At 36.0% G+C, this 14,161-nt stretch overlaps 1 protein-coding gene across 6 annotated transcripts in view; it reads left to right on the top strand.

Annotated features, from left to right (window-relative positions):
* The window catches only part of LOC134336972 (vascular endothelial zinc finger 1-like), a 73,190-nt gene that overhangs the window by 35,710 nt on the left and 23,319 nt on the right, over nt 1–14,161 (top strand). Inside the window, exon 5 of one of the 6 annotated variants that reach the window (XM_063031712.1) lies at nt 13,101–13,337. The exons of 4 other annotated variants lie outside the window; for them this stretch is intronic. In XM_063031712.1, coding sequence (XP_062887782.1) covers nt 13,101–13,318 — 218 coding nt within the window. In that variant the 3' untranslated portion in view covers nt 13,319–13,337. Of the gene's footprint in view, nt 1–13,100; nt 13,342–14,161 lie in introns of all 6 variants that reach the window. One more of the 6 variants, XM_063031713.1, reaches the window with a different exon arrangement.

Below are 14,161 nucleotides of genomic sequence, written 5' to 3'. Positions count from 1 at the left end.
GATGTTGACGACAGATGATTAATTGATTGTGGTGCCATTGAATGTTAAGACTCTCTTGTTGGTCGTGGTCATTGACTGGCTCGTAAGTGTAACTTACAACTTATTAGTACATGCCTGAATGTTGTCCGATCTTGTTGCATATAGGCTGGATTGCTATCTCTCAGCATTGCAACTAGAAATAAAACTCTGAAATCATCAGACAATGTACTCACTTTTGATCTTCTGATGGAAAGAAGGTCATTGAACCAGCTGAAGTTGGCAGGGCATAAGATATTGCCCTGAGGAACTCCTGCTATGATGTCCTGGGGCTGAAATGACTGTCCGTCAGGAACAAGTCATACTCCTCTCTGCAAGTGATGACTCCACCTGTTTGAGTGTTAAGCTATTGTTGTTGATTCAGTTTAGTTTTACAAGGCTCCTTGATAGCACACTCAATTAGATGTTGCATAGATATTCAGGGAATTTGCTGTTGTCTCACCTCCCTATATCTCCTGTCAGGTCCATAAGATTTTTTTATTAATAGGAAAACGCCTCTCGTTCTTCCAAAAATAAAGTCAATATAATCTAAGTGTGCCTTTTCTTTCCTCAGTACAAGCTCCCATCCCAGGAAGCCTTTGTTGCATTCTCTGTGTCACTATTGCGGCTTTCTTGAGTAGAAAATGCAGGTACCATATTCCAGGGCCATGTATGTATTGCAGTGATTTTGCTCATGCTCAAAAAATATTTTGCAGTGAAGGCCAGTGTGCTGTTAGTTTTTCTAATTTCTTGCATTTTTTAGTCATGCATGTTCAAGTGCCCCAGATTGTTTTGAACACAAACATCTTTCAATCTCTCCTCATTTATTTTTCTATAAAAGTGGATAAACATCACTTTGTACGGTATTTCATCTGCTGTAGCCTTGCTCATTCACATATTACAGGTTGAGCACCCCTTATCCAAAATGCTTCGGGCTATAAGCATTTCAGTTTTTTTTTGGATTTTGGAATTATTGTGTCTATATAATGAGATACTTTAGGGATGGGACCCAAGTCTAAACATGAAATCCATTTAGATTACATAAACAGCTCTTACATATACTCAGAGTAGTTTTATACAATATTTTTAATAGCTGTCTATCTCAGCCGCCCAGATGGACAGTTAGTAGCTGTTTGGCATTGCCATCATTTCCAACTTTGAATTTATGTGCTACCAGTAAGAAGTCTTTATCTTACACTTGTTCATCATACATATGTACTGTTGCAGCTGTTCATCATGTTAGATTTTCATCAGCAATGATCTTGGCAATCTCATCAATGAATTTCTCTGTTGCTTCATGAACAGCAGACACTTTATCACGGCAAATCTTAAAAAAATTAATGCTGTGCCTTTTCTTAAATTTCTGCAATCAGCCTGGCCTGCTGAATTTTCACAATTGCCTTCAATTTTCAGTTTTTTGTCATAGATTTTGGTTGTTTCATAATAAGCATATCTTTTAAGCAATATATATTTACTCTGCTGACAATTTATTCTTTCAATACAACAAGATCTTCATTTTTCGTTCTCTGCAATATTTTTCTATTTTTCATTAACTTCTGTTCATATGTAAAGTCACTTCTCAGAAAAGTCTGTGGTGCACTGAGACCTGCGGATCACCTGGGAACTTTCCCAGCACCTTTTCCTTTTGTGTGTGTCATGTCAGCGCTCGAAAGAAAATCAGATTTTGGAGGTTTTCGGATAATCCTCATGCAGGATTCCCTAAAGGTTAAGTTGGTGGTAAGGAAGACAAATGCAATGTATTCCTTTCGAGAAGACAAGAATATAAAAGCAAAGGTGTATTGCTGAGGCTTTTTAAGGCACTGTTTGGACCACACTTGGAGTATTGTGAGCAGGTTTAGACCCCGTATTTAAGAAAATATGTGCTGGCATTGATGAGGGTCCAGTGGAGGTTTATGTGAATGCTCCCAAGAAGGAAGGGGCAGCATTTGATGAATCTGGCCCTATGCTCTCTGGAGTTTAGAAGAATGAGGGGGAATCTCATTGGAACATCAAATATTGAAAGGCCTAGACAGAATGGACAAGGAGAAGATGTTTCCTACAGTGGGGATGTGGGGACCAGAGGGCACAGCTTCAGATTACAAGGATGTCCCTTTAAAATAGAGACTGGGGAGGAATTAAGTTAGCCAGAAGGTGGTGATTCTTTGGAATTCATTACCACAGATGTCTGTAGAGGTCAAGTCATTGGGTATATTTAAAGTGGAGGTTGATAGGTTCTTGATTAGTGAGGGTGTCAAATGTTACAATAAGAAAGCAGAATGGGGTTGTGAGGGATAATAAATCAGAGATGATGGAATGGCAGACCAGACTTGATGGGCCAAATGGCCTAATCCTGCTCTTATGTCTTGTGTTCTTACGGCCTGTCAATATCGCCTTGATGGTTTCTGGTTGCTCCTTGATCTCTGGAAGCTCCAGATAACCCTCACTAACATTTTTACCATCAGCAAACTTTGGTATTTCCCTGGTGACACGAAGTGATTGCAGATGTTATAATCTGGATTTAAAACCAAACCTCTGGAGGAACTTCGTGGTCAGGCAGCATCTGATGTTCTCCTGATGCAACCTAAGCATGTTATTCTGCCTCTGCAGATGCCGCCTGACTGGCTGAGTTCCTCCAGCAGTTAGTTTATTTGATAATTATTTGCTTCTGTCATCCATACTATTACTGTAGTCTGTGAATCTGGACCACCAGCACAGACCTCTGTGGCAACCCATAATTCAGTCTCTCAATCGGAATATGACCTATTTATTCCTGCTGTTTGTTAACCAATCTTTAGTGTAGATGAGTAATTTAGCCTAATCCTATATGCTGTAATTTTGTGTGGGGCCGTAGTGAAGATGTTCTACAGGTCCAAATTTATGACATCCATTGGTTCCTGCCTCTGAAAAAATACTGACTGATTTATCAAAAATGGTTTACTACAGTGGCTGTATCTGGTCTGGTTGTTATCTTCTAACTGCCTGCTAACATGTCCTTGATAATTGAAACATCTTTACCAGTGATACCTGAGTAACTGGACCTATGAAAAATTATCTCATAGAAATATATAGAATGCTTATGGAACTTGATAGTGTGGTTTACCATTTTCTCCCTTCTGCAGATGGTGATTGTTTTCACATTCCTTAGATCTGAAAGTGAATCTCTTATATCTTTCCATAATAAGAGATTCATTTTCAGATCTAAGGAATTTAAAAACAATCACCATCTCCTTAGCCACCTTTTACAAAATCCTGAGATGAAGATCATTGGATACTAGGAATATAATGTTCAATTTTATACTGATTTCATTCACTCCTGATTCACTTTGGATCTCTTGTTTTCCATTACTTCTGGGAAATTTTCTATGCCTTCATCCACAAAGGGGAAACAAAAAAAATACTTCTGTGTTATTTTCTCATTATAATTTCTCTTCCATCAGTCGGTAAAGGTAGCACTTAGCCTTTGTTAATTGTTATTTGCAAATTGACAGTCTAATGTTCTTTGCTTGATTGGTGTCATTGCTTCCCTTCCCTTGGTTTGAAAATTTCCCAATCTTCAGGCTAATTGTTCTTGGTTGCATTGTTTATTATTCTGTTCCTGATGCAGTTCAGGAAATTTATAAGAGCTGGAATGTCATGGTATATAAATGCTTTGTTATCCTGAGAGCTTGGTAGTAATCACTTTGATAGGATGATCTATAATTTTGTGATTATGATCTTTTTAATTTTTAATGAACAGTTGTATTTTTGTAATTAAAATGCAGAGGTGTCAGATAAAACCCCGTGTGGAAAATCGCTTGCAAATCCTTTTTGAGATGGTGGCTGAAGTGCGCTGATGTATCTGTCATATTGTAGATCTGAACTGGATGAGTGTTGTAGCTCTGTCGGTGTAGAGTCCAGTAATGCTCTACATTGACACACTAAGAACAGCCATTTGGGCAAGTGCTGTTCTGAAATCTGTTCTTTAAATTACACCATTCCTTGAGGGGAAATGGGGAAATCAGAAGCATGGCAGCAATGAAAATCTGCAGACAAGTGATTCCCATTTGCAGTTGGATAGAAGCTTCTTTGTGTCTTTTCTTCAATGATCTGGAAGTCCATTTAGCGAATTTAATTGTTCCATATTTCCCTATGATGTAGGCCCATTGAGTTTGTGCTAGCTCTTAGAACATTGCTATCAGTCCTATTCCCTTAATTTATCTCCTTGATCCACTTCTTTGCGTTTTCTAATGGTGGGAACTTTACGGTTTTAACCTACACCTTCCTTTGATTCAAAAACTCCATTGGATCCCAGAAATTGCTTAAAAATGCTTGTATAACTTGGGCAAAAATTGAAGTGTATATTCATCCAATTATACAGTTATACGTCATTGTTCACTATATAGTTTCTTTTTTAAGTGACAGTATTTAATGTGTGAGACTGAGTGTAGATCAGTTATTCTACTCTTCAGATCTTTTTAGGTAAGGCTGAGCAGTCACTATGTAGCAGAAACATGACCAGAAACCTGTTGTTTCTTCACCAACACTCCTTTCCCCTTTCACACTTTCACAATATAATGTTATGTCATCTAAAACTTCCAATCGCTTTCCCAGCTGGGCCTTGATAAATATTTTATAGAAGGACAGAATATTGTAATACTGAGTTCTGAAGTACATTGTTGATTGTGCATTGTGGATCCATTTTGCAGATAATCACCAAGACTTATTCACCTGCATTCTTTTTTTTATTTTTCATTCAATTATTTCCTATCCTTAAAAGCTACTGTCGGAGACTTCCGGTAGCGCTCATGGAGTGAAGTCGCGTTCTTGACTCGCTCCATTACCTCTGAGTTTTTTCTCTCTATGGTCAGCTATACTTTAATTAACTATTAAGGCATCAATTTTTACAATACTTTGAATTAAACTGAATTCTCTGACAATTGGATGATACTGAGATCGGCTATGTCTAAGAACGGGAAAGACGGCAAGGATGGTAAACCTCCGGTTAAACCGAAAGCTACGGATCTCCCTCCGACTGAATCACCGGTGACTTTGGAAGCTATATCGGAGTTAATTCAGAGGGAAATTTCAACCTCTGTTAGGGAGATGATTCGTACAGAAATTATGGGCTCTGTTAAAGACCTGATTCATATGGAAATCTCAACTAATTTCCAGAAAATTGCCGATTTAATTGATAAGATGCAAACATGTATTGCGGAACATCAGTCGGCTATATCTGGTCTTCAAAAATCCGCGCAACAAAGTGAGCTTAAGATGGGGAAAGTCGAAGAAACAATTAATGTAATGAAGAAGAAACTTGACTTTTTGACTTTTAAAAACTCTGACTTGGAATCTAGAATGCGACGGCAGAATTTACGAATGATTGGCGTCAGGGAAGCCGTGGAAGCTAACAACCCTATGAAATATTTCTCTCAACTTTTAAAAGATGCATTCCCTACTGTATTTCCTGACCAACCACCGCTACTGGATCGTGTTCACAGAATCCCATCATACTCGTCTAGGTCAGATAGACCTAGGCATGTTATCTTACGTTTTCATTACTTTCAAGACAAGGAGAGACTGTTTCGATTCGCTCGATCTAAAGGTTTCATTGATTTTTCGGATCTTAAGTTCCGATTCGTGGAAGATTTCAGTAAACCAATCTGGGACCAACGGGTCCGTTACAGATCCGTGATGTCGGAATTCTATAAGATGGATTTAAGACCAGCGCTGCTGTACCCTGCACGTCTAAGGATTCGCATGTTAGATGGAGCTCTTCGTTTTTTTGATTCTCCATCGGATGCCCAGAGTTATCTGGATCAACTTTCATCTTCAACATCTTAATTGCCTTTTTTTTTAATTTTCTCCGTTGATCGGAGGCTGTGAATTGGTTGGTTTTAACTTTTCTGTGCCCTATTTGGGCAGAAAAGTTTACTTTTGATTTCTTAATATGGCTGCTAAACTTTCTTTTTAACTGCGTCATTTCTTTCTTTTTCCAGGGGATTCTGGGTGGTTACTTCCCTTTTGTCATCTTACGTATTTCCTGTGCGGCCTTAAATTTTGTAGTTTTTTTTAAATTTTATTCTGTTTTGCTTTTTATAATCATTTTATGTTAATAATCCTATTTTTTTTGTTGCTGTGTCTATTCATGAGTTTGAGGTTTATTGTGGTTTTTTTTTAATATATACTTTCCGGCTTTTGTTCTGTTCTGTGTGTATTTTAATTGAGCTAACTTTTTTTTACTTATTTTTTTTACTGTTTTACAATTAGCTGATCCTTTTCATATTTATACCTTTTTTTTAGGGAGCGTATACCGGAAGTCATGGGGGTAGTTTTAGCGCTTGCTTCTTTCTGGCGGGTCTGCTTTAGATTTCGCCTTGGGGTCCTGGGGTGGGGGGCGGTGGGAGGGGCTTCACGTTTTAGTTTGTTTCTCTTTGGGCTATATACATTATTGAAGTATTGGTTACGTCCTTTTCCCCGGTATCTTTTGTATGTTCTGTTTCCTCTCCGGGTCTGTGGGTCGCGCCTATTGTCAATCCTCCTTGTTATGGGTTGACTTTAGGATTTATGGAGTCTATTATTAATTTTGTCTCCTGGAATACTAATGGTCTTAATCATCCTATTAAAAGGAAAAAAGTTTTTAAAGTGTTCCGGAGACTTAAAGCACAAATTTTATTTTTACAAGAGACCCATGTACGGAGGGGGGACAGACTACGTTTTTTCAAATTTTGGAAGGGACAACAATTTCATTCGAACTCCAATGCTAAGATTCGAGGCGTCTCTATTTTTATAGACTCCTCAGTTACTTTTATACAACAGGATATTATCTCTGATCCGAATGGTAGATTTTTATTGGTTAGTGGTTTATTATTTAATAAAAAAGTAGTTTTGGTTAATGTTTATGCTCCTAATATGGATTGTCCGGAATTTTATAAATCATTGTTTGATCAGTTTCCGAATTTGAACGAGTTTTCATTGATTTGGGGCGGAGATCTTAATACCTGTTTATCTCCAGCTTTGGACCGTTCGGCTCCTTTACGGACTTTACCTAATAAATCTGCAAATTTGATTAATTTTTTCCTTTCTGATTCTGGGTCGACGGACATTTGGCGTTTTCTGCATCCTCAGGAAAAAGATTTTTCCTTCTTTTCACATGTTCATCATTCCTATTCAAGAATTGATTATTTTTTCATTGATTCTCGTCTCATTCCTTCAGTGATTAAATGTGATTATGATTCTATAACCATTTCGGATCATGCTCCACTTAAGCTTTCTATTAAAATTATGGCCAATATACCAAACAATAGACAATGGCGTTTTAATTCGCTGTTGCTTCAGGACTCGGACTTTGTTAATTTTATGAATGAACAGATTGAGCTTTTTTTTACAATTAACCATACAGAAGATATTTCGGTTAACACTCTTTGGGACACTTTTAAAGCCTATATTCGGGGTCAGATTATTTCGTATTCCGTTGCTTTGAGGAAGAAACAGAAGCAGGAGGAGATGGTAATTGTGGACAAGATTAAAGAAATTGATAAGAAATATGTTATGGCTCCTTCTGAGGAGCTATACAAACAAAGAACTGAACTTCAAATGGAACACAGTTTACTACTCTCGTCCTCGATTGTAAACCAATTAAAGAAAACAAGAAGTGATTTTTATGTTCACAGTGATAAAATTGGCAAGCTGCTGGCTAATCAGTTGAAATCTAATTATGTTAAATCTCAAATCAATCAGATTTATAACCAAAATGATCGATTGATATTGGATCATGTGGGGATTAATCAAACCTTTTGTGATTTTTATTCTTCTTTATACCAATCAGAGTCTCCTCGAGATTCTAAATATATGAATGATTTTTTAGATAAGTTAGACTTCCCTCTGATTTCACAGGATATGTCTTCTTTATTAGATACTTCCATTACAATGGATGAGATTAAGAATGTTATTTTTTCTATGAATCTGGGGAAAGCTCCTGGCCCTGATGGGTTTACCGTTGAATTTTATAAATGTTTTGCTTCTTTATTGATTCCTTGGCTCTATAAGGTTTTTGAGGCTTCTTTGAAACTTGGTAAACTTCCGGAATCTTTTAATAGAGCATCAATTTCTTTAATACTAAAGAAGGATAAAGACCCTGCTCAATGTGCATCTTATAGACCAATATCTTTATTAAATGTTGATTCTAAAGTTTTTTCTAAGTTATTAGCAAATAGACTAGAAAAAGTACTTCCTTCTATTATTTCGGAAGACCAAACGGGTTTTATTAAAGGTCGTTACTCTTTTTATAATATTCGTACATTGTTAAATATCGTTTATACTCCCTCACAAAATGTTCCTGAGTGTGTTATTTCTTTAGATGCCGAGAAAGCTTTTGATAGAGTAGAATGGCCTTATTTATTTAAGGTGCTTGAAATGTTTAATTTTAGCTTGAAATTTATATCCTGGATTAAACTGTTATATTACTCCCCTGTAGCCTCGGTTCGTACTAACTCCTTAAACTCACCTTTTTTTCCTCTCTTTCGTGGTACTCGACAAGGCTGTCCTCTTAGTCCCCTATTATTTGATATTGCATTAGAACCTCTTGCAATTGCTATTCGAGAATCTTTAAATATTACTGGGATAACTCGGGGATTAAAGTCCCATAAATTATCACTCTATGCTGATGATTTACTTTTATATATTTCTAATCCTGAGAGATCCATTCCTGCTGTTTTAGAGTTATTAGCACAATTTGGTCTTTTCTCAGGTTATAAATTAAATCTTAGTAAGAGTGAACTTTTTCCGATTAATAAACATCTTCCCTTATATTATAAATTTCCATTTAAATTGATTAATAATTACTTTTCATATCTTGGGATTAAAATTACTTGTAAACATAAAGATTTATTTAAGACTAACTTTTTACCATTAATAGACCATATTACTCAACTTTCATCTAAATGGTTTCCCTTATATTTAACTTTGATTGGTCATATTAATGCAGTTAAGATGTTTTTTTTGCCAAAATTTTTATATGTGTTTCAGGCATTACCAATTTTCGTTCCTAAATCTTTTTTTGATAAAGTTGACTCTAAAATTTCTTCATTTATTTGGCAGAACAAGAATCCGAGACTGGGTAAAATACATTTACAGAAAGCTAAGAGAGATGGAGGTTTAGCATTACCTAACTTTAGATTTTATTATTGGGCTATTAATATTCGACATATGAAATTTTGGTTACTTGACCGGGACATACTATTTATTCCTAAATGGGTAGCATTGGAATTACAATCTGTTCAGGGTTATACACTTGGTTCTATTTTAGGTTCCTCTCTTCCTTTTGATTCGAAACGTCTTAAGCAGGTCTCTAACCCGATAGTTAAATATGCTTTGCGCATTTGGTTTCAATTCAGAAAATTTTTTGATCTTAATCAATTCGGGTTAGCGATTCCTATTTTAGGTAACATATTTTTTCCTCCCTCTTTTACGGATCGCGCTTTTCAAACTTGGAAGACTAAGGGTATTTTACGGTTTTTGGATTTATTTTTAGATGGTTCCCTTATGTCTTTTGAACAATTATCTAATAAATATAACTTATCAAGAATACATTTTTTTAGATATTTACAAGTTAGAAATTTCCTAAGTACTATACTTACTTCCTTTCCAATGCTTCCTCCTATATATATTTTAGATTCGATAATTAACCTTAATCCATGTCAGAAAGGTGCATCGGTTATGATTTATAATATTATTATGAAACTTAGGAAAGCTCCATTTGATAAGATTAGGGTAGATTGGGAACAGGAATTGGGGCTTACCATTTCTGTGGATGATTGGGGGCAGATTTTACAATTAGTTAATACTTCCTCTATTTGTGCTAAACATTCCCTAATTCAATTTAAAGTGGTTCATAGAGCACATATGTCCAAAGATAAGTTAGCGCGTTTTTACTCGCATATTAATCCTTTCTGTGATAGATGTTCGGGGCAGATAGCCTCTTTAACTCATATGTTTTGGTCTTGCCCTACTTTGGAAACTTTTTGGAGAGATATTTTCAATATTATTTCTAAGGTATTAAATATAGATATCTCTCCTCACCCTATTACTGCTATCTTTGGACTACCTAAAATTTCTAGTAATCTTTCCCCTTCAGCCCGTAGAATGATTGCATTTCTTACTTTAATGGGGAAAAGATGTATTTTACAACATTGGAAAGAGCTTAATGCTCCAACTACCTTTTTTTGGTTTTCTCAGACGATTTTATGTTTGAATCTGGAGAAAATTAGAAGTAACCTTTATGATTCTTCATTTAAATTTGAACAGATTTGGGGACCTTTTATTCGATATTTTCATTTAATGTAATATTTACCCTTCTTGTTTTTTCTTCACTGTTTTAATGGAGGTCGGGATTGAGGACGTGATTTTAAGTTTAACTCTGTTTGGTTTCAAGTTAGCCCATTGCTTTGCTTTGCTTTTAGTTAGTTGCACGGTGGGTTTTTTTTTTGGGGTTTTTTTTTTTTCTTTTTTTTTCCATTGATATATATAAAATCTAGTATACTATTATGTTATCTTGGTTTCTTATGCTTAAATTACATTGTTTGTAGTATTTTCTTTTTGGTATTGTTATCTTTTGGAATTTTATTATACTTTAACATTGTATTAATGTTTATATGGCTTACCTTTTTTGTATACTTACTCAATAAAAAGATTTAAAAAGAAAAGAAAAGCTACTGTCGGTTGTCTTCAGTTCTATGCCCTAAAATTCATCTTCATAACCACATTTTAGATCTTCCTTTAATTGTTTGGGAAGTGATCTTAATTAAACCTGTGCTTGCAGAATTTTGACTGATGAACAAATAGAAATTATTTATCTTATTTTACTTAAAGTGTATGTAATTCTGAATTCTGTTAATTTTCTTTATTATAATTTATAGAGCACTGGTTTCCTTTTAAAACCAAATAACCAAATCCTCATTCTTAATGTTTGGGAATCAAGCCATGACAACACCTTACACTTTATTAAATGATTTGCGTGTAATTAAAATTAATTTTGTTAAAGTTATATAAAACAAGGGAGCTTTGTTTTTAACAACTGTATGTCAATCATTGTATTTTTAATTTTATAATTATACTTAACCTTCAGAACATATGGGATAGTACATTTGTTTTATTATAGTCATCTGTCTATTGCTATATTCTGAACACCCAGTGGTGCTGTGTTAAACTTGAATTCATGTTCCATCATGAAATACCATCGAGTACTTAGGATGTCCCTTATCGAGTGCAACTGCTGAATTGCGGGTAAGTTTTTCATGTGCCAGAGGAGTACTACTTAACTCTTGTTGTTGTGTAGTCTGTTGATAGAGCAGCTGGAACGCTGTGCAAAGTTTTAAAAGTTCCAAGTAAAGTTTATTATCAGAGTACTTGTATGTCACCTCATAAAACCCTGAGATTCATTTTTCTGCGGGCATACTCAGCAAATCTATAGAATAGTAACTATAACAGAATCAATGAAAGATCAACAAGAAGATGACAAACTGTGCAAATGCAAAGATAAATAAATAGCAATAAATAACGAGAATATGAAATAATAAGATAAAGAGTCCTTAAAGTGAGATCATTGGTAGTGAGGACATCTCAATGGCTGGGCAAGTGAGTGTAATTATCCCCTTTTGTTCATGAGCCTGATAGTTGAGTGGTAGTGACTGTTCCTGAGCCTGGTGATGCATATCCTGAGTCACTTGTACCTTCTACCCGATGGCTGCAGTGAGAAAAGAGCATGGCGTGGGTGGTGAGGATCTCTGATAGATGCTGCTTCCTCATCAGAGACAGAGTAGAATCATCTACTTGTACCATGGTGGTTGAAATGCGTGGAACTATTTCTATTTTCCTTCAATTCATCTTGAATTGAATTAAGTGATGCTTTCTACCTGTGATAGTAAGGGCTTTATATGAAATGAAATATGGCAGTACTGTTCCTTTGGTCTTGAGCATTTAGTGGTAAACCCCTCACAGTTTGTAACATGTTGTAGCTCTTGCTCCGTGAGTGCTCTATGAATTTGAGATCCAGAGTATTGTGGAGACTGGATGATTGGATACATTTGGAGAGGAGATGGATTACGTTTTGAAAGGTTGGGAAATTGAGGGTTATAGACAATTGGCACAGAAGAGGAGACAATGCCTAGGGCATATCAGCCATGATCATATTCAATGACAAACAGGCTTGAGGGACCAGGTGGCTTTTAGCTCTTGTTTCCTGGTGTTCTTGTGTTCTCTGACATTGGGGTGAGGAGGAAGAGTTCTGAATATCGTATGAATCTGATGTCAGGAAAATGCCAGTGAATATTTTCAGTGGAACTTTTCAGTTGTTGTTCTTTCAATCAGTAAATCACATCCACCTGTAGAAGGTTGTGATTTTTTGATTCAAAGGAAGCAACGTGCTTATAACTATTGATCACAGTTGCACACTACGTCAAGTCTGCAAGTAACAAGCAGCACAACCAGTCATCTTCAAACATCATATTTTTACTAAAACCAAACTAACTTCTTGTCATTGTTTGAAAGAGTGTTGTTAGAATCCACTCATACTGTTGTCAGTTCTCTGCCAATCAGTGTCTAATCGTCAAGGCCTCTAGGAGGTAAAAGCTGAAATACTGGTTTGAGTAATTTCGTTCATAACTGCAGCTTTACAAATTCAATTAGTGCAGTGCACTATATATTAATGCTCATTGATTTAAACTGCAAAGTGTTAACAACTTTGGGTACACAGCTGAATTTTAATACAAGGCTTTAAAAGTGATCTGGGAGTGAGAGCATTGTCCTGGTAGCTTTGAATATATTGTATACTAATATTTTCCATGTATTTTTAATATCCAGTTTTCTATCCGGTAACTATATTGCATGGATGACTTTATTATGTTAAAGATTGCTGTGTTTTATAGTTGCCACGTTTTATTTCATATACATCTCCTAAAATGCTGTCCAGTAAATCTTTAAACTCTAGTTCTAAATTTCCATTTTCAATCCACTAACCCAAGGTAGAGACATTAGAAACAAAAACTTGACGCTGCTTATTATTTTGTTAGTGTTATAACAAACAATTGCCTGAGTTTGCTTTTTTAATTTAGATTTTCCTCCCATGGATGCCACTTTTTCCCTCGCATCCCCCTTCAGGGGAGGACTTCACTACAGCTGCTGTCAGTGCCACTCCACAATTGGCCAGCAGGAAGCGCAATTGAAATGGGGCGAGTTGGATTCTGCCTGCCTTCCTGCCGCCTCACCCCACCTGACATGGAATGCATTGGTACTGCGTGGCGCTTCACCTAGCGGCCCAGTTGAGAACTGACAAAACTTACCAAGCTGAGGCAAGTGAGTTGGAGTGACAGGCAGTCTCGGGGACTCGAACTTGCGAGCTTCGTTTGCGAGGCTGTTGGGTTGCCTTTGGTTTTTCATAAAGGGAATGGAATGGACAGAAAAAGATTAAGGGTTTATAGCTGGCAGGGTTCCAGCAACATACTGCTTGATAATGGGGAGCATTTTATGGATTGTTAATAAATTGGCAGAAACTTTGGTTTTCCCTGAGATTTTAGTTGGGTGTCTCCTTGGCCCATTTCATGAACTCCTATTTGTTAATTTTGTTTGATTAATCCAATGAAGATTTTTTTTTAGTCACTATTAATTTTAGTTTAATGACAGGTACGAATCTACCTAATTCATTTTATCATTTTTACTGTCTATTTAATTGAAATCTCCTCTGAGTTTGCAGGTGAAGCAGTTAATGCCTGGTTCACAGTTGTAATTCAATTACCATTTCAAAGTCATTCATTATATCTCTTTTATATTACTGATTATAAATTGTATATTGCATGTCCAACTGATACTATAGTAATAATGGTGTCACAAGTGTTTATTGCAACCAAATGCATTTGCTATGGATGGAAGTTGATAAGTGCTTGCATGTGTAAACCTTATAGCATAAATAATTTTAATGTACTTCATTCAGTGATCCTTCTTCGGACATCATCATTCAATAAGACAACATATAAGAAGTTGTATAATTTTGCCTTTAGGTGGACTTCTGTAAGCCAAAAAAGTTGCAAAGGCCCATTTTTATTTTCACAGCTCCACTAATGCACTGAGGAAAATTTGCTTTGACTTCACCATAGGTTCGCTGGTGAATATGAAAATA

The sequence above is a fragment of the Mobula hypostoma genome, chromosome 23, assembly GCF_963921235.1.
Source record: "Mobula hypostoma chromosome 23, sMobHyp1.1, whole genome shotgun sequence".
NCBI lineage: Eukaryota > Metazoa > Chordata > Chondrichthyes > Myliobatiformes > Myliobatidae > Mobula > Mobula hypostoma.
The sequence above is the reverse complement of the archived record's forward strand: the minus strand, read 5'-3'. Positions and strand labels throughout refer to the sequence as shown.